This window comes from Melopsittacus undulatus, chromosome 8 (assembly GCF_012275295.1).
Source record: "Melopsittacus undulatus isolate bMelUnd1 chromosome 8, bMelUnd1.mat.Z, whole genome shotgun sequence".
Classification (NCBI taxonomy): domain Eukaryota; kingdom Metazoa; phylum Chordata; class Aves; order Psittaciformes; family Psittaculidae; genus Melopsittacus; species Melopsittacus undulatus.
This window is the reverse complement of record NC_047534.1, coordinates 33027114-33051069: the sequence shown is the minus strand read 5'-3', so window position 1 is coordinate 33051069 and position 23956 is coordinate 33027114. Positions and strand designations below refer to the sequence as shown.

Here is a 23956-nt window from a genome sequence, read left to right as displayed (position 1 = left end):
GCCATTCACCATACCTCTATGACCATTCACCACACCACTTGTTACTAAATGATGTGCCTATTAAGTGTGCTGATTATCTTTCAAGAGTTTGTGTTAAATCCAGATATACTGAGTTGTTTGGCATGTTGGCTATTGCTTTGCACTGCCTTTTTTGCCAGGTTCCTTTGCCATAGTATATGAACACTTTGCAGTAACACGCTGGCTAATATCCACCAAGTGACTTTCAACAGTCTTATGGTGTAGGATGTAGTGTTTTGGTTTTATTTACATTGTAGATGAATGCATACATTTTACAAAAACCTACGCTGTTGTTTTATTAATTCAGTACTTTTTACTTAGACAGGTATAATTTATAATTCTCTTTCATTCTAATTTATTTGCAACCTATAATCCTAATATTACAAACTCCCCTACAGAATTCAGAATCAGTAACTAAACTATCTACAGGGGCAAAAGAGGTTATCAGATGGACCTGAACCTGCCAAGGTAGTTGCAAATCAGGAAGTGTTCTTTAAAACAAACAAGTGTAACATCTGTGTTTTGAAATTATAAAAATGAGCTGACACTATTTTTTGCATCCTTTAGCTGAAATATCCGTCAGAAGATGAAGAAATTTTACTCCTTAGATCCATTACAGATGTCAACCTGCCGAAATTCTTGTCTCATGATATACCACTTTTTGAGGTAAAAAACGTACAGGTTTTCAATAATGCAAAATGCTTGCTAAAAATACTAGTTGATAAAAATACAAGGTTTGTTAGAGAGATGGTCCAAAGACTTTTTTAATGTAGCATGTAATTAGTTTAAAACTGAGCCTTAACTATTCCTTCCATTTGGGTTTTGAGGGGTTTGACCAATGAAAGTTTCTGCTATGTCTACCACTTGAGATGGTAACTTACTATTTTTATATGTCATATAGTCAAGATTTCAGAATGCCTTATAAGTGTTCTTATGAAATAGGTGGGTACTAATAGTCTCCTATTTTCTCTTTATAATTTCTCTTTATAAGAGAAAAATCTAAATAGTAAATAGACTCAAATAATTCAAATAATGAATAGACTATGTAGCCCACATTCATTCTTGTTGTGAGTTGGTGTCACTGTAGAACTGAGCTGAAGAAAATGATCTGTAACTCACTCACCTGATTTACAGAATGCACTAACAGCCTGTGTCCTAATATGTTCCATTTAGATTGTATTTCTAATCTGTTACCACAGGATAGCCATGTTTAATATATCTCTGATCTATCCAGACATTCTCAACACAGACATGAGTTGTGAACTTCATTAGGAAAAGTCTGAAATCTTCCTCAGTAGCTGTGAGATTTCTGTGCTCTGTTAGAAAAAGAAGAAAGGATCTCTGTTGGTATATATACACGTTTGGAAACTGAAAGCCTTATCCTTTGTGTGTACAGTGTGTAATACTTTTTTATGTAATTTTATTATGGAATAAAATGAGGCAATTTCTGTAAGGAAACATGCATGGGTGCATGAAAGTAATGTGGAAGCTCTTTCCTTTAGAAATTTTAAGGAAAAGCCTCAGAAATCTGAAGAAACTCTTAGAAATCTGTAAAATATAATTGCCTTGCGCAACGTTTTATGAAAACGTCATGAAATAGAAACTGAACGTATGTCTCTGGACATTGTTACTCTAATGTGAAGAAGAGTTTGCCTAAATTAGACACTTGTTCCTGAAAACAAGTCATGAGATGGAGAATTCATATTTTTCTAAGTTTAGAAATAGCTGAGATAAACTTAGGAGAAGTCTGGGATAGCTGAAGCATCTTCACTAATTGTTCAGTCTTTAAAAATAAGAATAGCAACGTTAACAATTTAGTGTACAGAAATTAAGTGTATTTAAGAAGTAATACTTCAGATATATGTTTTTCACTGTCATAGATTAAGAAATGGATTAGAGATAAAACAGCCTTGCGCATACTAATATTTTGCTTGTTGGCATATCCCAAAAATAGAACAGAACAAATATCTGCATTTTGTGGTTTAAGCCCAGCTGGTAGCTAAGAACCACACAGCTGCTCACTCACTCCTGCCCCCCCACCTTTTTCCTCCCGGCCCCCCCCTCCCCCGAGAGATGAGAAGGAGAACTGAAAGAATGTAACTCCCGTGGATTGAGATAAGAACAGCCCAGTAACTAAGGTATAACACAAACTACTACTGCTACCACCAATAATAATAATTATAAGGGAAATAACAAAGGAAGAGAGTACAACCGCTCGCCACCCGCTGACCAATACCCAGCCCCACCCGAGCTGTGATCTAGCCCTTCCTGGTAACTGTCCTCAGTTTATATACTGGGCATGTTGTGCTGTCATATGGAACACCTCTTTGGCTAGTTTGGATCAGATGTCGTTTCTCTGATTCCTCCCAGTTTGCCCTCCTCCCCAGCAGAGCATGAGACTCAGAAAGTCCTTGGTCAGAGTAAACATTACTGAGCAGCAACTAAAAACATTGGTGTTATCAGCACTGTTCCCAGGCTGAATGTTAAAACCACAGCATTGCACCAGCTATTAAGAAGGAGAAAAATGACTGCTACTGCTGAACCCAAGACACTGGTTTTGCCTTTGTTGTTCAGGTGTCCAGTGTAGTCAGGTGCATCTGGCTAGAGATACATACGACTCTTCTGTGTTTATGTAGGAGCACACGAATAGCATGCTTTCCGAGCCTTATTTTGCTCAAAACTCTCCTTCATTTTGTTTTAAATTATTTATGATCTGTCCAGGTTTTTTTTATTCTAGATTTTTAACACATTCAGTTATTGAGGGAAAAAAGATAACATTTTCTCCAGTTTCTAACTGCAAGTTTTATAAACTATTTTAATAAAAGCTAATGTTTATCAGGAAAGAATATGCCTAGGCAGTTAATTGTTTTTCTATGTACCCAGGTAAACATGAAAAATATACATGGAATAATTATCAATAATAAATTAAAAACTCAGAATTTTGGCTGATGAAAGGGTGACATGAAATTAATAACTATTTTATTTTAATCAAAATAAGTATTAGCTTGTTTAGTGTTGACAAAGGTTTGCATGAGTTTCAAGCCAAGTTACTGTGAAATGAAGTATACTTTTAATTAATTGTTTGGATAGGGTATTACTTCTGATTTGTTTCCTGGTGTGAAGCTACCAAAACCAGACTACAGTCACCTATTGGAAGCCATCAAAACAAACTGTGAAGCTATGAATTTGCAAATGACTGATGCATTTACTATGAAGATCCTGCAGATATATGAGATGATGATTGTGCGTCATGGCTTTATGATAGTTGGTGAGCCTTTTGGAGGAAAAACATGTGCATATAAAGTTCTGGCAGGAGCATTGGGAGACATATGTAAGAAGGTATCTAAACATTTTTATAAATATTTTTTGTGAAAACTATTTTCAAGCATTTTTTTTTATTTTTAGGAATACTTAATAATATATAACTGTAAAAATAAACCCCAAACAAATGGCATAATAAATCACATGGTTGGGGTTAAAAGATTTTATTATTTTTGTGTCTGCAGGGCGTGATGGAAGAAAACAAAGTTCAAATTGCTGTTTTAAATCCCAAATCCATAACTATGGGTCAGCTGTATGGACAATTTGATCCAGTGTCACATGAATGGTCAGATGGTGTCCTAGCAGTGAACTTCAGAGCATTTGCTGCTTCTCAAGTAAGAGCTTATCGGGCTTAGAGCATTTTGGGAAATTACTTTTCAATGTATACCTTTTAGATTTTAATTGTAGGATTCATATGCTTAATCATTTGAATGCAGAGTCTGCAGTTTGGCTTGACTGAATTGTAGCAAGTGCCATGCAAAGTGGTTTCTGGGTACTGGTGAATTAAGATTTGTGTTTCAAAAATCCTTATGTAAAGATAAAGGGCCAGAGGTTGGTTTTTTGCATGTTATAAATAAATGAATATTTAAATTTTATACCATATTTTGTCTGATTTGGCTCAGATCTGTGTTATTAATGTATACTGGCATTTTGATGTTCATTTTGGAAGAACTGCTGTCTGTACGTGGCTTTGGTTGACCTTCTATTAAAGTCCATTGAAATATTTTCAGCGAGTATAATACAAGACATACCTTTCTGACTGATACTTTGCTCCTTGTTGGTGAATGTATTATGAAACTCTTTGACTATAAATCTAAATAGTATATTGAAGTTGATCAGTGCAGAGTTTACCAGCTCTAATAACTTTTGCAGAACTGCGTAACTTCATTGTATTTTTCTGTAAGAAGTATAATAAACACCTATGAATATTTGCTTATATTGTAACAAATCCTATATATTACATTTAGATATTGCCATACTCCTTAAATTAGTCCTATTGACTTCCATGATAAGTGTGTAGTAGGTATTACTACTAAGTAGTAGTAACTTGTATTAACATTCTCGTTGTGTTATATGTCAAAATATTTGTCTGTGTTTGCAGTTTGACAGAAGCAATATACTGTATTGCGAGTATAACTGAAAGAAACCAAAGGTATTAACTTCTATAGTTAAATACAGTATATGTTTTAACATTATAGAACTAAATTGTAAATATAGATTGTGATTTCAGAAACTGAAATTTTGAATTATTTTTTGTACAAAATAACTTCAGGTCTATTTATTTTACAGTAAGCATAATCAAATTGCAGATATTTGATTAAAAATATTTTCTGCTAACCAGACTCCAGATAGAAAATGGCTAATTTTTGATGGGCCAGTGGATGCAGTATGGATTGAGAATATGAATACTGTGCTTGATGATAATAAAAAGTTGTGCCTTATGAGTGGAGAGATCATCAAAATGTCAGATCAGATGAGTCTTATTTTTGAACCAATGGATTTAGAAGTTGCTTCTCCTGCTACCGTAAGTATTTGTCTTTGATGATGGTCTAGTGTGAGACATTCTTTCCCATTGTAACATGGTTTAAGTTTTTAATAATCTTACAATATAATGTGACAAATTTTATATTTACATACGTAATGTAAATTACATACACAGAAGACCCTGTAACTGTTCAGTCTGCTAAGTGCCTGACGAGAAAAATAAAATAATTTACATTCCAGAAAAATTCTGGTAAAACCAACAATTGCTGCAAAAATAACAAAAAAAACCCCTTGAATATTAAAAAAGGTTTATAATAATATAAACAGAACAAATACCTGCATGTCATGGTTTAAACCCAGTCGGTAGCTCAGAACCACACAGTTGCTCACTCACTCCCACTCCCTGCCTTCTTCCTCCGCCCACTCCCAGAGGGATGGGAAGGAGAACTGAAAGAGTGCAACTCCCACAGGTTGAGATAAGAACAGTCCAGTAACTAAGGTATAACACAAACCACTATTGCTACCACCAATAATAATAATGATAAGGGAAATAACAAGGGAAGAGAATACAACCTCTCACCACCCACCACCAGATACCCAGCCCAACCCGAGCTGTGATCTAGCCCTTCCTGGTAACTGCCTCCAGTTTATATACTGGGCATGACATGCTGTGGTATGGAATATCTTTTTTGGCTAGTTTGGATCAGATGTCCTCTGCTTCCTTCCAGTTTCCCCTCCTCCCTGGCAGAGCATGAGACCCAGAAAGTCCTTGGTCAGAGTAAACATTACTGAGCAGCAACTAAAAACTTTGGTGTTATCAGTGCTGTTCCCAGGCTGAATGTCAAAACCACAGCATTGCACCAGCTATTAAGAAGGAAAAAAATGACTGCTACTGCTGAACCCAGGACACTGCATAGTAATCCTGGGAAGCACTTTTTACTTCAAAGTTACATAAAATGATTAAAAAACAATTTTTAGGCACACTGGTAGTTAGCTTATTATCTTTTGTGATTTTAATGCTGAAAACTAACTCTATTTAAGAGGAAAATCTGTCTTTGACATTAGGTCTTCAGTTGGCTGAAGTAATAAAGCAAAGTTTGAACCTTGTGTGTCTCAGAGTTCACAGAACCCCACTGTACACTTCATACGAGCTTCTAATACTCCCAGAATCTGTGTAACACTGAATGTTATGTTCTTGTAGATAGAAAAAAAAAACCTTTGAAAATAGCTTAAGATGACACAAAATTGTAGAATCGTAGAATAGCTGGAGTTGGAAAGCACCTTAACACCATCTGGTTACAACCCCCCTGCCATGGGCAGGGACACCTCACTCTAGACCATGTCACCCAAGGCTTTGCTTAACCTGGCACTGAACAATGCCAGGGATGGAGCACTTACCACTTCTTTGGGCAACCCGTTCCATTGCCTCATCACCCTCACAGTAAAGAACTTCTTTGTGTATAATCTGAACTTCACCCGCTGAAGTTTAAATCCTTGTCATATCACTACAATCCCATATGGAGAGTCCCTCTCCAGCATCCTTGGAGCCCTTCAGATACTGGAAGGCTGCTATGCGGACTTCAGGCAGCCTTCTCCAGGCTGAACAGCCCCAACTTTCTCAGCCTGTTTTCAAACAGGAAGTGCTCGAGTCCCCTGCTCATCCTCATGCCCTTCTCTGGAGTTGTTCCAACAGTTCCATGTCCTTTTTATGTTGAGGACACCAGAACTGTACACACTGAGTACAAGTAAGGTCTCATGAGAGCAGAGTTGAGGGGCAGGATCACTTCCTTCGACCTGCTGGTCACGCTCCTTTTGATGCAGCCCAGGATACGGTTGGTTTTCTGGGCTGTGAGCGTGCACTGAAGCCAGCTCATGTTAAGATTGTCATCAACCAACACCCCCAAGTCCTTCCCCACAGGGCTGCTCTGAATCTCTCTGCCCAACCTGTAGCTGTGCCTGGGATTGCTCCCACCCAGGTGTAGGACCTTGCATTTGGCTTCGTTGAACTTCATGACATTGGCATTCACTACCTCTCAAGTAAGTTAAGGTTCCTCTGGATGGTATCCATTCCCTGCAGTGTATCAGCCAAACCACACAGCTTGGTGTCATCGGCAGACTTGCTGAAGGCGCACTCAATCCCACTGTCCGTGTCACCAACAAAGATGTTTAACAAGGCTGGTCCCAACACTGATTCCTGAGGGACCCACAGAATCCCAAGGGTTGGAAGGGACCTCGAAAGATCCAACCCCCTGCAAGAACAGGGAAACCTAGAATACATCACACAGGAACTTGTCCAGGTGGGCCTTGAATATCTCCAACGTAGGAGACACCACTCATTACTTGTCTCCAACTGGACATTGAGTTGACTACAACTCTTCGCGTGTGGCCATCCAGCCAGTTCATTATCCACCAAGCGGTCCATCCCTCAAATTTATGTCCCTCCACTTTAGAGACAAGGATGTCATGTGGGACAGTGTGGAACTGTTTGCACAAGTCCAAGTGGATGATATCAATTGCTTTGCCCCATCCATCCATTCTGTAGCCCTATTATGCACCTGTTTGTTCTTTTGTTTTTAGGTTTCAAGGTGTGGTATGATCTACATGGAACCCCAGCTGTTAGGATGGAGACCATTAATGATGTCTTGGCTAAATACATTGCCTTCAGGAATCAGCTCTGTGCATAAAGAATTCATAAGAAGTCTGTTTGACAGAATGGCTCCACTCTGCCTTGAGTTTATTAGGAAGTATACAAAGGTAGGATGAATAACTTCTCTGAGAAATTAAGATTATATGATTTGTTTTCACTTCCAGGTGCCAAAGGAAGAAACTGTTTTATTTGGACCATATTAATTTATATTTATTGATATTTAAGAACAGCTATTAAGATGAAGGCTGTGAGCAAGTTTTCTGTGTCTTGTTTAACTTAATTCTGAATGTATTTTAGACACATTTACGCTACTGAGTTTTTTATCTTCACAGTGAGTCAAAAAAACCCCTATTATTTAGCAGTCTCTTTTCAGTGAGTAAAACACACATGTAACTGGGGTGACTTCTTTCTTTTCAGGAACTGTCTCCTACTTCAGATACAAACTTAATTCAATCACTAATGAATCTGATGGACTGCATGATGGATGAATTTGCTGATGAAGACAAAGTTAAAGAAGTTAATGACCAAGACATTTTCTCTTGGCTGGAGGTAGGCAGTTTGTTAAACATAAAGAATAGGTAATTTTAAACCGGGCTTTAGTGAAATGGAATTCCTAAAACCTGTATTTTGTAACTAGAATTACGTATTTTGTAGTGTCCATTGAGGAGAATACTACTGTTTTTTTTTTTTCATAATCAATACATAATTGAGTCTGATGTCTTTGATATCTTGATAAAAAATTAATGCATTTTATACAAACCAGCCAAAATTGTAAATGATTCTCCAGTTTATGGTATCTCAGTTTATTGCTAGTTAGAATGATGCTATGTAACAATTGCAATTCAAGGAAAGCCCTGTGAACAAGAAATAGCTATCACTGTATGTGATTGGCCTTTGAATAACAGAAAGATAATCTAAATTGGTCTGGAATAAAAAGCAGCTTATGCTTGAACTTTCTCAAAATAAGAGCTCTGCACTGAGCATGTCGAGCATTTTGCTGTGCAACAGAAGTGAGTGGATGCTAGTAATTAACATAATGGTGTTGTATTTTACTGGCAATATGGTTCCATACTATATACATAAATTCAGGTTGGTCCAGTGTAATTTTGCTGTGATTTGTTTCAAAGGTTTCTTTGACATCAATGAATAATAACTTTGTAATATTCAGGTATTGCAGTTACATTTTGATTTTTTCCATCTCCAGGGTATTTTTCTGTTTTCACTGATATGGTCTGTAGGAGCTAGCTGTAGGGATGATGGTCGACTGAAATTTGACATATTCCTGCGAGAAATTCTTAATGGATCACTTAGTGAGGAGACAAACAAACAATACAAATTGTTCACAAAGTTTGAACAGTCTTCAAAAGCTTTCACAGTTCCATTTCCAAAAGAAGCAACAATTTATGATTATCGATTTGTCAAAGAGGTAAGGATTAATTACTGCAAATTTGTTTCTGCTACCTACTTCTTTTATCACTGAATAGGGCAGACATCCATCCTTTCAAGCTAGTGATGGTCTAATGTTCTGGTTGGGATGTATAGCACCAAAGCCTGTCTTCTTTGCTACCAGAATATTTGTCCGTTGTGGCAGAGCAAGTTTGCAGCAAAACTTGACCAGGTACTTTGTTTCTGTCATTTTTTCATTTTTGATTTCTTGCAAAATAATTTTATTTTGGAATTCAGCCCTTTTCTTAGGTTTCATTGCTGTGGTAGGTTACTTCTCTGCCTCTTCTTTGCCTTCTTTTCCTGGGATTTAGATGTGAATCCTTGATCCTCCACTCTCCCAGTGGAGAGGCAAAATTCACACTCTGCATCTAGTATACTCCAGAGACTCCAAGATAAAATCAATGTACCTTTTCTTTTGGAGTTGTGATTCCTGTGAAGTCTGTAAAAGTATAAGAATTACTTTTGTCTAGATTTCAGGTCATGGATGATTCTTGCATCTTGCCAAGTGGCTGAGGTTTCAATCATCAGTAAAGGCTTTATTTTTTCTGATCATAATCCATAAAAACATGCACTTACAGTAAAAGGATTTTTGTGTACAGAGGTGAGAATATGGCCCCTCTAAGAAAGACAGAGAGAATGATCTCTAGGAGTTTCATATTTTATCTCAAGATAGAATGGGGGGGGGGGGGGGGATACGATAGAATATGGAGTTGTTTCAGGGCTATTTACAATTGTTAAAGATCTCTTTATACTCATTTGCTGCTGGAGAGTTTTGACATCTTTTATGACTCCTCTACTAGCCTGATCTAAAAGGGAAATCTGTGCTATGGAGATTCAGTGCTAAAATTAATCTGCCCTCAAACTGACAGATAGTTTTGGGGTATTTATTATTGGAGTCTATGAAAAGGCTGACTATGCTCTTTTAGCTTTAGTGGTTAAATTTTTATACAGTAATTTCCTAATTTAGTACATGTTTATATATGTACTGGATTTAATGTATTTATGTATATGTATATAATGTATTTATATATGTACTGTATATAATATGTAAATAAGTGTATGTATTATCTCATTTTGTGTGTATATATATAAAAATATGTGTACAGATATAAAAAGTAAGGTACATTATTTTTCAGTACTTGCATGCTTCAGGCAGAGGTGTTACGTTTTTTTGAGTACTATTGAATTGAAAACACTGAATTTTGAAACAAACTGAACAACCTATGAAATTATTTTTAATCCTTTTAAAAATTGGTTCATAACCTCATCTGCTAAGTCATAGAACTTACATTTTTCTATTTCCATTGGTTCTGTGCTCTTCTTTCCTGTTAATTATTAATACGTGACTTTTAAATACATTAAAATAGGGACCAGGACTTTGGGAACCCTGGGTGGAAGCACTCAAATCAGCTCCTCCTATACCTAGTGATATGATGTTTAATGAAATAATTGTACCAACTCTGGATACTGTTCGATACATGGCATTGATGGAATTACTGACATTACATCAAAAACCTTCTATATTTGTGGGGCCAACAGGAACTGGGAAAAGTACCTATATTACTGTAAGTACTTCAATTCTGATGATAGAAATAGCAATTAAAGGGGTAAGATGAGAATATGACTTTTTTTAGAAAAACAGGAAAATGAGAGATGAATTTTTGTATGTTACAAAATGAGATAAGTGTAGGTAAAAAGAAATTATATATTATACAATAATTAGACATTTCTTGTACGTTCATTATGATAAACTCTTGAATTGCATGATGATACACTTCCATGCCCTCACCACCCATAGGATTCTGTAACAGTAGACAAGTCACCTAAGTCAAGCTTTTCCCAGGCTAGACACATTTTCACACTATGCTCCTTGACTTGAAATTTGAAATTTTCAAATTTTCTGATTTGAATCCATGTATTCTGATTTGCAGAAGTGCTGTTCTTAAAAAATCAAGTGGTTGTTATCTAAGTTAGATCTAACTGGATAATATTTTACCCATTACCTTCCCATTTGTACTGGTGTGTACCATAGAGAAGTTTATTAATTTTGTCTTTGAATATGATTTGAATTCTGTTTAATAAATAAGATGAGCACTGAAGAGAAAACAAATTATTGACAGACAGTTTTTAATTTTAAGTTTTATATTGAAAGTGTCAAGATATACCTAATTCTGATTGGGCCTACCAATAATCAAAACACATGACAATAAGTAATGAAAGCATTTAATGTAAGTAATGACTTAGTACAGCCAAATGGAATATATTTCTCGGAGCTTGTGAAACTCTAGTCAAAGGGAATTACAATCTCATAAAAAGTATTTTAACTTCAGGTATTACAATAAGAATTCAAGATAAATGTTTTGGGTTCTTTTCCCATGTCTACAAATACTACTTTTTCTGTCCAGAGGAGTAAGTCAGACTGTATGATTGAAAGCAGATTTTATTATCTTTTTGACATAATTGAGTCATAGTTATTTTGGGATAGTGTTTCCTTTTTTTTTCATCTTAAGTCACCAAGTGATGCTTTGTTAATTTTAATTCTGTCATGTGGCTACTAAAATAACAATATAGGTAATATAGAAAATCATGTTAGTAGTTGAGATTAAAAATATGAGTTTTAATTCTTCAGGCAGATCTGCCAGATGCTATGGCTTAAATACTGATGCCATCTCTTTCTGGGAGACTAAAGCCTGACAGGCAATGAAACTGTGCCAATAGAATGTACATGGTGTTGAGGTTCACTTACAGAAATTTCCAAATTCAGCATTTTTCACAGGGTTCCGTCTATATCCATAGGAAAGTATACTTTGGAGGCAAAAAGGGGATATGTAAGTGGAGAATAAGGCAAAGCCATTATTGCACTTTTAGCTACTGAGATTCTCCAAGAAAATCCCAAGAGAGGAGGTAGAAGCTGAGTGGCACAAATTTTGTATTATTTGTACTTTTTTTCCACCAGTATGTCCTTATGTAGAGAATTTTGCTACCATTGATTGCTCCAATGAAATCATCATGAAGCCTACGTACACCCAGTTGTTTTGCAGAGGGAGCAAAACCTTAAAGTATGTAAGGAGATAAAATATATTTGGCTTCAAGGTCTTGAACCTATTATCTTTCATTCCTTTTCTGTGATAAAAATTAACTGTGAAGTTACTAAGGATTATTTTAACTTATTTTTTTGTTTGAAGTTAATATTCTGAAATAATTTTGAACAAAATAAATATTAAGACTAGAAGGAAATCTATTCAAAAAGGACTGTGCCTAGAATATTGATGTCAGAAATATAATAAAACATTTTGTTTCATGAAGAACTTCACTAGTTTTTACTGCCCAGTTAATTCCTGGTTGTTAACAATGTGGTATTTCATGAGACAGGTTAGTTTTACCTTACTGATGATGTGTTGTTGCAATAGTAATCCTGCTCAGTATGAGAGGAACCACAGGTTCAGACCCCTGGTGCGTGTGCTTGGCTGAGGAGCCACTGGCTACCATCTGCGGGCTTATGAATGAATGCCTCTAAGTCAGAATCCCACCTAGACCTATACTGAAGCGCTGCTGGTGCCTTGGTGTGTTTCCAATCACTTGAGATTGACCCAGGAAATGACAGTCTTGCTCAGAATGTGTTGGGTTAAAACCCTTCTTGTCTCTTTGTTAGTGAAGACAGGCCCTCCTCATAGGAGAGGGAAAACTCCCATCTTCAAACTCGGGTTGATGGAGCTCATCTAGCCTTGTATGATCTTCCATTGAAGAGAAGGACACTCTTACAAAACCTACGATCTGCGAACTTTGCTGTCACAGTTCTAGCTTGCTAGGCCTGGCAGTTAAACCTCAGGTGTAAAAGGTGGGGCCAGTTCTGTGCAAGCTGCACCTCACCTAAAAATTCCACTGGGCAGGCTGGAAGGGCTTGCTCTCACTTGTTGGCATGGAGAGGCAAGGGTCGAAACGCCAGGTGACAAGGTGTGTGGGAAGCTGCAGATCTAACCTTGCATGCAGAGGACTGGCACATGCGTAGCTCGAGATTACTCAGGAGAATGACAGTCCTGGCTGGACACTCCCTGATTGCCTAAGCACTCTTTTCCAACCAGATTTGCATATCCCACATGCCCTTGGTCATAGTGCTTGTAGTAAGCGTAGTTAAAGCCCTTCCCCAGATCTTCGCTTGTGAAGCCAAGCCATCAATTAACCATTTCTTGGGAGTTCAGAACTGATCAAAGAAATAAAGTAAATATGGCCATTAAGTTCCATTGCGCTATGGTTTCCATAAATTGGCATTATTATATTTTTGTGGAGCAGCTCAGATTTTTTCCTTCAAGGATAGATATTAAAGATCTCTTTCTGCTGAAAAAACAGCTATATACTCTGGAAGGTCTCAACAGCTGTTGACAGAGATTAGACTAGTCATTAGAGACATTGCTTTATCTGCAATAATGCTCTGTGGCAACTGCTGGGAGGAATGGGAGGATTTCTTCCCCCTGTCATTTTTACTCACATGTGGGTAAGAAATTAGTCCCATTTAGTCTTACATGAAATGCTGACTTTGATCCAGGTTTCTCACAGAGATTGCAGCTAACATAAGGGTCTTTGGAAGGCAGTTAGCATTATAAAATGCTGCCAGTCTTGATGGTAGTATTTTAAAGCTTATCATTACATATTCTTGCTATGCCCTTCAAATTAAATACTCCTGGAAAATCTTCAAAACTAGGCATGAATATTAGGAGCTGTGGATACTTTTGCAGATTTGGGTGTAGATTAGTACAGGCAATATTAATTGTAATTGTATGTAGTAGTATGAAGTGCAAAATATTAACATACTGGATTTATATAATACACTAGGTATATATATGTATATTTACTTTTTTCTTTAGAAAATGTGAAGATGTCTATATTGGAGGTAGAAAATTTTCCCTGACAAGTTCAGTTTATTATGTTTTCAGTTATTCAGGAATATTGGTTTATCTGATGAAATAGTTATTAAAGTTCTCTTAGAGATAAATAAATTAATGAATGATATTAAGTGATATAAAAATGGTACAAAAATGTCTGGTTGCTATTTGCTAAAGTGCTATAAAATTTGTTGATGTGTGTATATAGATATTTAACTTTCTCCTTTTCACAATCCTTCCAGAATTTTCTTTTAAGGAATTTGAATAAAGATGTCTACACACCACTGCTTGTTAACTTTTCAGCACAAACTACAGCAGCTCAGACTCAGAACATTATAATGTCCAAGCTGGACAAAAGGAGAAAAGGAATTTTTGGACCACCTTTTGGAAAAAAATTGGTAACTGATACATTTCTGTGTGTAAATAAGCTTTAAATACAAACAAAATAGCTAGGAAATACTGAAAAGAAATAATAAACAAAGCTGCATATACAAAAAGTCTCCAGGCATCCTGAAAGTACCAGTATTTAAGCATATGTATCTATCACAACCTTTTGAGATATTTGTGGGTTTTCTTCACTCCATCTTTTTTCCCAAGAAAAGCCATTAGCACAGTAAAGTTTAAATAGCAAGTATTAGTTTGCCATCTTTCATTTAATACACTCAGAAATTAGAAGCACAGTTTTTCTCTCCTTGGTAGGTATGGCTTGTAATGGCTTTAGAATGGCACAGTTACTTCTTAAGTTTGATTTTTATTTATTGCAGCAGAAACTCCAATATGAGCTTAGGGCCACTTTTCAAACCCATATATTTATATTTATTACTACTGTTAATTTTAATGGGAGTGAACTGATGTGCAGTGTTTCCAGAATCAAGCAAAATAGTGGCATATATTCAGTAAAATGAATAAATGCAAAATCCTTTCTGTTTTTGTTTTCAGGTTGTATTTGTAGATGATGTTAATATGCCAGCACGAGAGGTCTATGGTGCTCAGCCACCTGTTGAATTACTACGGCAGTGGTTAGATCACTGGAATTGGTATGACCTTAAAGACTGCTCAAAGATTAAACTGACGGATCTTCAAATTGTGTGTGCAATGGGACCACCAGGTAAGAGATGTGTCCAATATGATTTTTTCATGATTCTTTGGTTTTCAAAGACTGAACGCTTATTGATGCATAATTTTACAACTTAGGTCTTTATGATAGGACTCAAGGAACCCTTTCCTTTCAGGAAACATGAGCAGAAGTCATTGTAGAGTGGTTGAGGAGCAGCAGAGACTAGTAGTACTGTCTGACAGAAAGAAATATTTCTTCTCAGGAAAACAAGAATGTATCTACAAAGTATTTATGAAATCCCTGTAGTTTAATGAGACCCTCCAGTGGCCTTCACTAATTTTTATTCTTAAAAACTTGTCTAAATAGGACTATGTGATATTCTTAAGCACATGAACCTTACTTTATTTGTCCAAAAAGAAATAAAGCATATGATGTAAAGAGGTCATTACTTTTCTGATAGCCCGCATACACATTTGCTATATGACCTATTTAGTTAAAAAAAAAAATCTGGCATATTTTATCAGTTAAAATGAGGAATTCATGTTTACTTGATTCTGTTGTGTTCAGTTTCATAGAAACTATACAACCTATTTCCTTCACTACTGCATTAATGGTATAATAATTTCTTTTTTACAGAATGGTTCGCAGCCGTGCCTCTAACATACCATAGCTGAGCACATTTACAGTATTAAGCCAGGCTATGATTGGTGCTTTCCTTCTTTTGTCTGCTTCAGCCTCCTTAGACTTTCCTCCTTTATTTTGTAGAGTTATTTACACACACAAACACACAAAAGAACATGACAGTTCTTTGCTGAGACTGCTTTTGTGTTTGGTGATGCATGCCCAATGTAATAGGGGTCCACTGCTGTTTCACCTGTCTGGTTTCCTAAAGAAACAAAGCTGCACTTACAATCATTTTAAATTAGAGGCAGTGTTCATCCACACAGTTTAAACTATCAATGTGTGGAATAACTGAGCAGAAGGAAACTGTGAACGAATTTTGAAATTTTACATGTTCATTTTTGTAAAGTTTTTTCTGTAAGTTATCCTTTCATATTATGTTCCTGTTCCTGCGTGATGGTGTGATTTTCCACTGCTCTGAAATTGGCTCTAATTTCCCTTTCCCATGAAAGGTTGTAGCTAATTTTGTTCCGGTACTCTTCTGGTCAAATGGTTTAAAAAATGGACTGAACAAATGTACAAGTTATGGTCTTAACTATTTGTGTCAAATATTACAATTCAATGGACTTCAAGGCTGAATATTTTATTTAGTAATTTCATACAGGGAGCTACTTCCAGAACTTGCAAATTTACATTCTCCTTTCTATCCTGTATTTATTTTTTTTTTCTTCTACTAGGAAATTAAAGTTGGAAATCTGTGTGTGTATTGCTATTGAAACAAATACAAAGCTATTTAAAGAACATTTAAAGCTACCTGGTTAAATAGATCTAAAATTTATATTGGGAAAGGATTATCTTTTGTGTGAAAGTCTTATTTATCTATCAATAGCTTGCGTAATTTTGCCATCAGTGCACATGTAAACTTTGATAAGTATTGCAATCTGCTGTGGCTGAGAGATGACCTTAGTTAGGGTAGAAGGAAGCAGGATAAATAACTGGTCTATTTTGTACAAAATACGAATCCTCAGCAGATATTACTAATGCATGCACAGTTAAATATAGGTAGTCACTAATTCTGCTTGCAGACTCAGGTGGCGGAATGTGTGACAGCTCCAGGCCAGGTGTATTAGTTTTATTAATGTAGGGTCGTGCCTTAGGTCCAAAGTCACATGTTTTAAAAGAACTTAACCATGCTAATTTGGTTGCCCTTATCTATTCTGCCAATGTTAGAGATGGTAGATTGCCCACTTTTCAGCTAGTTTTTTTTCTGATTGGCTGCTGTAAGAAGGTTGAACACACTGTGCAGCAACTTAACCCTGAATTCTAAACAGAAGGGGCAAGTATCAAATAAATTTCTGGTTTACACCCCCTTATTTCCATAAATAGCTTCATTGTTCAAATAACAATTTAGTCACAAAAAATCCTAACTTTAGAACTGGGATAAAATTTAAAATGAATAGAGTATACAGCATTACTTGCAGAGTCGTCTTTCATTAGAATGCTTTGAAAATCAAGCACATGGTTTTGGAGTTTTATCCTAAAATTTTTTTTATATAACAGAAGCATAGTTAAAATCAAGTAAAATCTATCTATCTATAACTTGAGATTTCAATCTGTATTTTGCAGACTATTGATTATAGCAGAACTGATTGTCACATGTTGCTTTTATTAGACTTATGACAAAGTGTGGTGCTTTTTTATTTGAGCCTGCTAGCTGAATCAGAGATTAGGCAAAAAATGTTAAGCTTTTCCTGCTTTATTTCAGTTTTTTTTCCTGTTAGTTATAGCATTAATGCTTTCTAATATTCAGGTGGAGGCCGAAACCCAGTAACCCCACGATTCTTGCGACACTTCAATACAGTTATTATTAATGACTTTGATGATGAATCCATGTACACAATTTTTTCTAGAATCTTAGACTGGCACCTAACAATATGGTAAGTAATCTCTACATACTGGGAAAAATCAAACTCAGTGTTTAAATTATCTTACTAGGAAGTCTCCAAGATATGTTTGTAGGACACTGCTCTTAAAAAGAAATTATGATCTTTTATATTTTATGCCTTTTGAGTTATTCATTACTCCACAGAAACAGTGCTCATCTTAAAATACTCTGATAGTGAAGTTCTTGTTCTGATGTCTCTAACAGAGGTTTATATTAGCTAGGGCTAATTCATTTAGTTGAGGTATTTCTGTAATACAGAATTCGTTAATGTATAATAACTAAGAATAGAATTTGGTTAGTCATTATTCAAAGAGCAGAACTGGAAACTGCTCTTAAATTTCCTGTGGTTTGAAAAGGCTTACTCTTTCTTTGGCCTTTCACCACTATGTAATTTTTACTTGTAGTATTAGGAATGGACTTCAGCTTTCATTATCTATCCATTCTGCCAGCTAAGCCTCAAAAGGTGATCATATCCTGTTTCCAGACCAAGTTTGTGACACTTTCTGATCCTTTGAGGGAAAGAAGTCCCAGGAGACAGCAAGAGCTATTTGACCTGACTTCCCGATTGTTAGTCATAAAAAGGAGAAGGGTATAATTATCTATATAATATAGCAAAATTTGTCAGCGTGTTCCCTAGTTAATAGGTTGGATTTGCGGAGTTAATCTGTTAACCTAGTGACAGAACTAAGATTTTTTTTAAAGCTACATGTGAGGAAGTATAATCATAGAAATTAAAAATTGGCATGAACTTCTGTGTAAATCTGTGTGCATGTAAAATTGTATTTATTAAATCATATGCTAATATGATGGGATTCTGAGAATCATTCGATTCTTACCACCTTTTATAACTTGTCAGTTATAGCTTTCCATCAGAATATGTAGAACTGACTCCACAAATTATTAATGGAACCATGAATATATATAAAGAAGCTATGAAGAATCTGCTGCCTACTCCAGCCAAATCTCATTATTTGTTCAATCTCCGTGACTTTTCACGTGTTATTCAAGGTGTTTGCCTGTCAAGGCCTGAAACAACAGAATCTCACAGCATGCTAAAACGTCTCTGGGTTCATGAGGTAAATCACCCAATATTAAGGAATTATATTTGTTCTAAGTAAGAAAAATGTGAATTTGTGTATTTTGTAATTCCATCTCCTCATGGCTAGTAGCTGTGAATTGGTATCACACTCATGAGAAGGGATTTATTTATAAGCAGAGGAAATCAGACTTTTTAAGAAATATGAATCGTATCTCAGTAGCAAAGTTGATTGTTTAAACTTTCACTTTCATGTGATTATGTAGACTGTTTGCTGCTTTTAATGCCTGCACAGTTTTTTCTGTTTCTTCCCTCTTTCCTCCAAAAAAAGCCAAATCAAAAGTGAGATTTTTTTTTTTATTTTATTTTTCTTAATTCTGGGCTGCCTTTAGAAGAAATTCTTGAGCTTACTGTCTTCAGCAAATGCTTCTTGCCTTTCAGTCATAATAGCACACTGAAAGATCTGAAGTGAATGATCCCTTTTAAAAACAGAGAGAAAGGCTTCATGTAGGCGATATCTGCTCTTTGGGGTTTCTGTGGTTTTTTTTGTTGTTGTTTGTTTGGTTGTTTTTTTTCCTAGATTGAAAGAAAGCAAAGTTATTGAAAAATGTTGCCTTTAAGTATTTAGCTATAGTTCATAGAATTGAATCAGCATAAAGTGGCTATGTGAGTGATCATTAGAATGCATGAAAGTGATGAACTATGGAAGTAATCATCTATCATCCTTCCCCAAAGTGGGACCACCTGAAGAGAGGAACAACAGTAACTTTTGGATTACTTTTTTTTCCCCCTAAAAGTTTCTTACAGTTCTCTAAGTAAGGATGAAAAATGTTCAGACTTCCAGGCAGTCTGTTCAAGTTCTTCACTATCTTATATTTCAATATCCAGTTGCAGTCTTCTTTCTTGAAATACAACCCTGTAACTTGTCCTATCTAGCTGTAGTGGAAAGATCAACATGTTCCCATCCTCTTTGCAGCAGCCTTTTATGCATTTATGTAATAACATTTATAAATATATGTATATATGTGTGTGTATGTATTTTCCATCTGGATTTCTATTTCAGAAGCATTATTACTTGGCTTAACTGTTCAAATGAATTCTAAATATCTGCATAGTGTTTTCTACATAGCGAAGGTTAAGTTTCTATTTTGAAGCCTTTTGCAGAATTGTATTAGTTTTAACTTGTTTAAAAGAAGTACAGGTACAAGAGCAGAAGCAGCTGTTCAAAGAATTACTTTTTTATTACACAGGTTCTTAGAGTGTATTATGATCGGTTGGTGGATGATCCTGACCGGGCTTGGCTTGTTGGATTTATCCAAGAAGTAGTGAAAAATCACTTAAATGAAGACTTTAATGAACTTTTCCAAAATCTGGACTTCAACAGTGATGGCCAAGTTGAAGATGACTTGCGTAGACTAATGTTTTGTGATTTTCATGACCCTAAGAGAGAGGACACTACATACAGAGAGGTTAATAATGTGGATCAATTGAGATTAGTTGTAGAAAGTCACCTTGAAGAGTTTAATAACATGAGCAAAAAGCCAATGCAGCTTGTCCTGTTCCGATTTGCTATCGAGCATATTTGCAGAATTTCCCGCATTTTGAAGCAGCCTCGCAGCCATGCCCTCCTTGTTGGTGTTGGTGGTAGTGGCCGGCAGTCTCTTACTCGATTAGCAGCCCATATGGCTGAATACAGCCTTTTTCAGGTCGAAATAACTAAAAGTTATGGTAACAATGAGTGGCATAAAGACTTAAAAGCCATATTAAGAAAATCTGCTGAAGGAGAAACACAGGGAGTTTTCTTGTTCACAGATACGCAGATTAAAAAGGAATCATTCTTAGAAGACGTTAGTAATTTACTAAATGCAGGTGAGGTGCCAAACCTCTTTGCAGTAGATGAGAAACAAGAAATTTGTGATCAGATGCGTCAAATAGATCGCCAACAGGACAGGTCAAAACAGACAGATGGCAGTCCTATAGCTCTTTTTAACATGTTTGTTGCTCGCTGTCGAGATCAGCTGCATATAGTACTGGCTATGAGTCCCGTTGGTGATGCTTTTCGTAATCGCCTGCGTAAATTTCCGGCCCTTGTTAACTGCTGCACACTGGACTGGTTTCAGGTAAATACAAAGTTTTTGTTGGTATTCCACTGGAAATGACATAGAAACGTGATTTCAAGCCTTTTTATAACAAGTAATCCTCTTTGGTCAAGTTAGCAGTGGTAAGTATCTTGAATATTGTTAGTGTCATGTTTTAAATTATTTGCACCATTAGAACCATTCTGACTGTAATAAAGGCCAGTATAGGCTGAGTGCAAAATCATCAAGGAAGTGCCTGTGGTATAAGACTATACCTGAATGAACATAAAAGTGTAGACATTACAGATTTAAATATGTAGTGTTTTCTTTTATTACTACGACTGGCAGAATCTAGGGTGCCAAAAATGTTTGAAACTGATATGCCTGTCAAAGACAGAACTTTCGATATAGATTTTTCCCCACTACCTTGCAATAAAACTATATTCTGACTGTTATGTGCAAAAGACGTTAGAATATTTAAGATGCAGAATTTAATCATATAGAGAATCTGAGGAGCTTAAGTTTCATTAAGTCTTAAAATGTAGTGCTGTATCTTTAAAGGTTATTTTGAAGAGGGAGAGTGGAGACAGTCACATACACAGACACACATATGGACATAATGAAAATGCAAAATATTTCTTTTAGTAACAGTATTTCTACTGGATGAAATTAAAAGTGGGCTTTAACAGAATCCCTAAGTAGTTTGGTTCTTTCCAGTTGTTTTATTGTCCTATTTGCTGATCCTTTCATTACGAAGTCATTTCTCTGTGCCTCAGTAACTTTACTTATGAAATGAGGTAAAAACACTTTTTTGAAAAATGTTTTAAGATTTATGAGTGTGAAGTACTGAATAAAACAAATTAATTTGTTTTAGTCATGGCCTGAAGATGCATTAGAAGCTGTTGCCTCTCGCTTCTTGGAAGATGTTCAAATGTCAGAAGAAACTCGAAGTGGATGTATTGATATGTGTAAAAGCTTTCATACATCTACCATTGATTTATCGGACTTATACCGTGCAGAGCTTCAAAGACACAACTATGTTACACCTACTTCATACTTGGAATTAATCTATACTTTTAAAAGTCTACTTGAAAAGAAACGCACGTAAGGATTTATAATGTGACCTTTTTTAGAGGAGTTCATGTTCACTAAAAATATTTTCTATCCGTTATAGCTAATTGGAACAAAACAAGTGAATTGGTTTTAGTTAATTTAAATTGGCAGAATGGCATAAAATGGACTTGTAGGACACATGCTTTCTCACTGGACAAAAGGTCTGACTTGTTGCTCTCAAAACATTCTTGCATTAGACCACTTCTAACATCCCTGGTGACATTGCTATATGTTGATTATGTATATTATGCTACCAGAGTAATTAATGCAGTCTGCTTATTCCATGCTTCTCTAGAGGATGTAGGGAAGATATTATCTGGGAAACCAGTTTTCAATTTGATAGGTGTCAGTGGCTTGCTAGGCAGGGTTCAGCTGTGCTGTACCTGTGCAGAAAGGACCTCTGTATGCATGTGCACATATGTTCTATTCTCATGGCTGGTGATGGAAAGCTCCTTTTTATTTCCTTTCCTACCCATTGATAAGACACTACCATAACAATTAAGACAGGTGCTTAATTTGATCAACACACTGTATGAAACACTGCTGGCAGCAAGAAATTCCAGGAAAAAAGGAACACTGTTTTGAATGTAGTGATCCGGTGCCTTTGGAATTTCTTAATTCTGACACTACTGGTTGTCCCCAGAGCCATTCACTTCTGCTAAAATGATTTTCCAAGTGATATTAATTCTATCACCTCACCTCAACTAATAATCTAACAGGTAACTAAAAGGCATATCCCCATCTTTTCCCTCTTCTTTTCTGGTCTGTTACTACTATGCCATCTTGACATTGTAGCTCCTGCCAACAAAGGGGCAGAAGCTTAACAATCATTTATTCACCCGTAAGTGATCACTTATTTATCTATATCCCAATCTTTGAGTATACAGGATGGAATAGCTCAAGACTGGCTCAAGTAATCCCTGCTATGTTTAGTACTTGTTGAGCAAAACAAACAAGATTGGCAGAGGATTTGATTATTCAGAGTAGTGCAAAATCTGGGGAACAGGTCCCAATGAATTAAGTGATCAAATACTGATAAAATACCTTTATAATAGAGTACTATTTATTTTCAGTAGGGTGATGAAATTGAAAAGAAGATATGAAGTTGGCTTGGAGAAACTGAACTCTGCTGCGTCTCAGGTAGCCTCCATGCAGGCTGAGCTGGAGGCTCTGCAACCTCAGTTACGGGTAGCTAGCAAGCAGGTTGATGAGATGATGGCCATTATTGAAAAAGAATCTTTGGAAGTAGCCAAAACTGAAAAAGTTGTGAAAGCTGATGAAGAAGTGGCAAATGAGCAGGCCATGGCTGCAAAAGCCATCAAAGATGAATGTGATGCTGACTTAGCAAAAGCCATGCCTTTTTTAGAAAATGCTCTGGCTGCCCTGGACACTCTCACTGCACAGGTATGGCTAACAATATGTATTTATACACTGGAGAGGTATTCAGATATCAAAAGTATGGAATATCTGCCTTTTCAGATTTTATATTTACTTACACAGTTTTATAATTTAGAAACTTCTTGAAATCTTTCAGTTTTAAAAAGCAAAGTGTTACTTTGTGTCTATTTTCTACTGAAAAAGCTGTAAAAAATTTTATGGATTACAAAACCAAATATTCTGGACACTTCAGAATTCATAGTTACAAAAGTATTTTGATTCAACAATGGAGAAGTTAGAAAATGTATGCTTTTAGCTTCCTTACTCTGAACCTGCCAACCTTTCAACTAATATTTTCATGTCCAGTTCTTCAGAGGCTAGAAACTGATGCTGAAATTCTGTGCTTTCCTGTAAGAGTATGACAGTGGAGGCAGCTGCCTCTGGTTTTATGGATATTCAGGTTTCCTTTGCCTGGGTGATGGATGGGCTACATACTCCAGCTATAGTTGCTGAAAACAAGATTTTCAAAAACTTTCAAGGAAGCAGAAAAATCGAGGTTTTTATTATTTACAACTATTGCTTGGTATCAAAAGTTTTAGATTCTGGCATTGTCAAATCACTGGAATGCTTTGTTAAAATAGCAAATTGCTACTTAGTCCCTTCAAGGCAATTGCATTAGACTTGGCGTAACGAGGTAAGAACGAGGCTTTGAAGGCTAATGAAGTAAGCTGAAGAGCTGCTGTCAGTGCTCAGTGTCTCCAAGAAAGGAGTATTGTGGTACAAGAGGAAAAACTAATGTAGGAGGAACTTCCAAGGGAAAAAAGCACGGAGTTTTTTCCTCAAAATATATTTAGATAGCATGATGAACTAAAAAAAACCTCTGTGTGCAGGGGGAGCTTTGAGTATCTGTACAGGACTCCCCTTCACCCTGG

General features: G+C 36.1%; 1 protein-coding gene across 1 annotated transcript in view; it reads left to right on the top strand.

The window, feature by feature from the left end:
• DNAH7 (dynein axonemal heavy chain 7) overlaps positions 1-23956 on the top strand; it is a 107907-nt gene that overhangs the window by 45061 nt on the left and 38890 nt on the right. Inside the window, exons 28-42 of the mRNA XM_005145566.2 lie at positions 586-684; positions 3109-3357; positions 3525-3674; positions 4682-4864; positions 7402-7578; positions 7889-8020; positions 8676-8897; positions 10285-10482; positions 14040-14195; positions 14737-14905; positions 17286-17412; positions 18277-18496; positions 19707-20576; positions 21409-21638; positions 22721-23051. Coding sequence (XP_005145623.2) covers positions 586-684; positions 3109-3357; positions 3525-3674; positions 4682-4864; positions 7402-7578; positions 7889-8020; positions 8676-8897; positions 10285-10482; positions 14040-14195; positions 14737-14905; positions 17286-17412; positions 18277-18496; positions 19707-20576; positions 21409-21638; positions 22721-23051 — 3513 coding nt within the window. The remainder of the gene's footprint in view (positions 1-585; positions 685-3108; positions 3358-3524; positions 3675-4681; positions 4865-7401; positions 7579-7888; positions 8021-8675; positions 8898-10284; positions 10483-14039; positions 14196-14736; positions 14906-17285; positions 17413-18276; positions 18497-19706; positions 20577-21408; positions 21639-22720; positions 23052-23956) is intronic.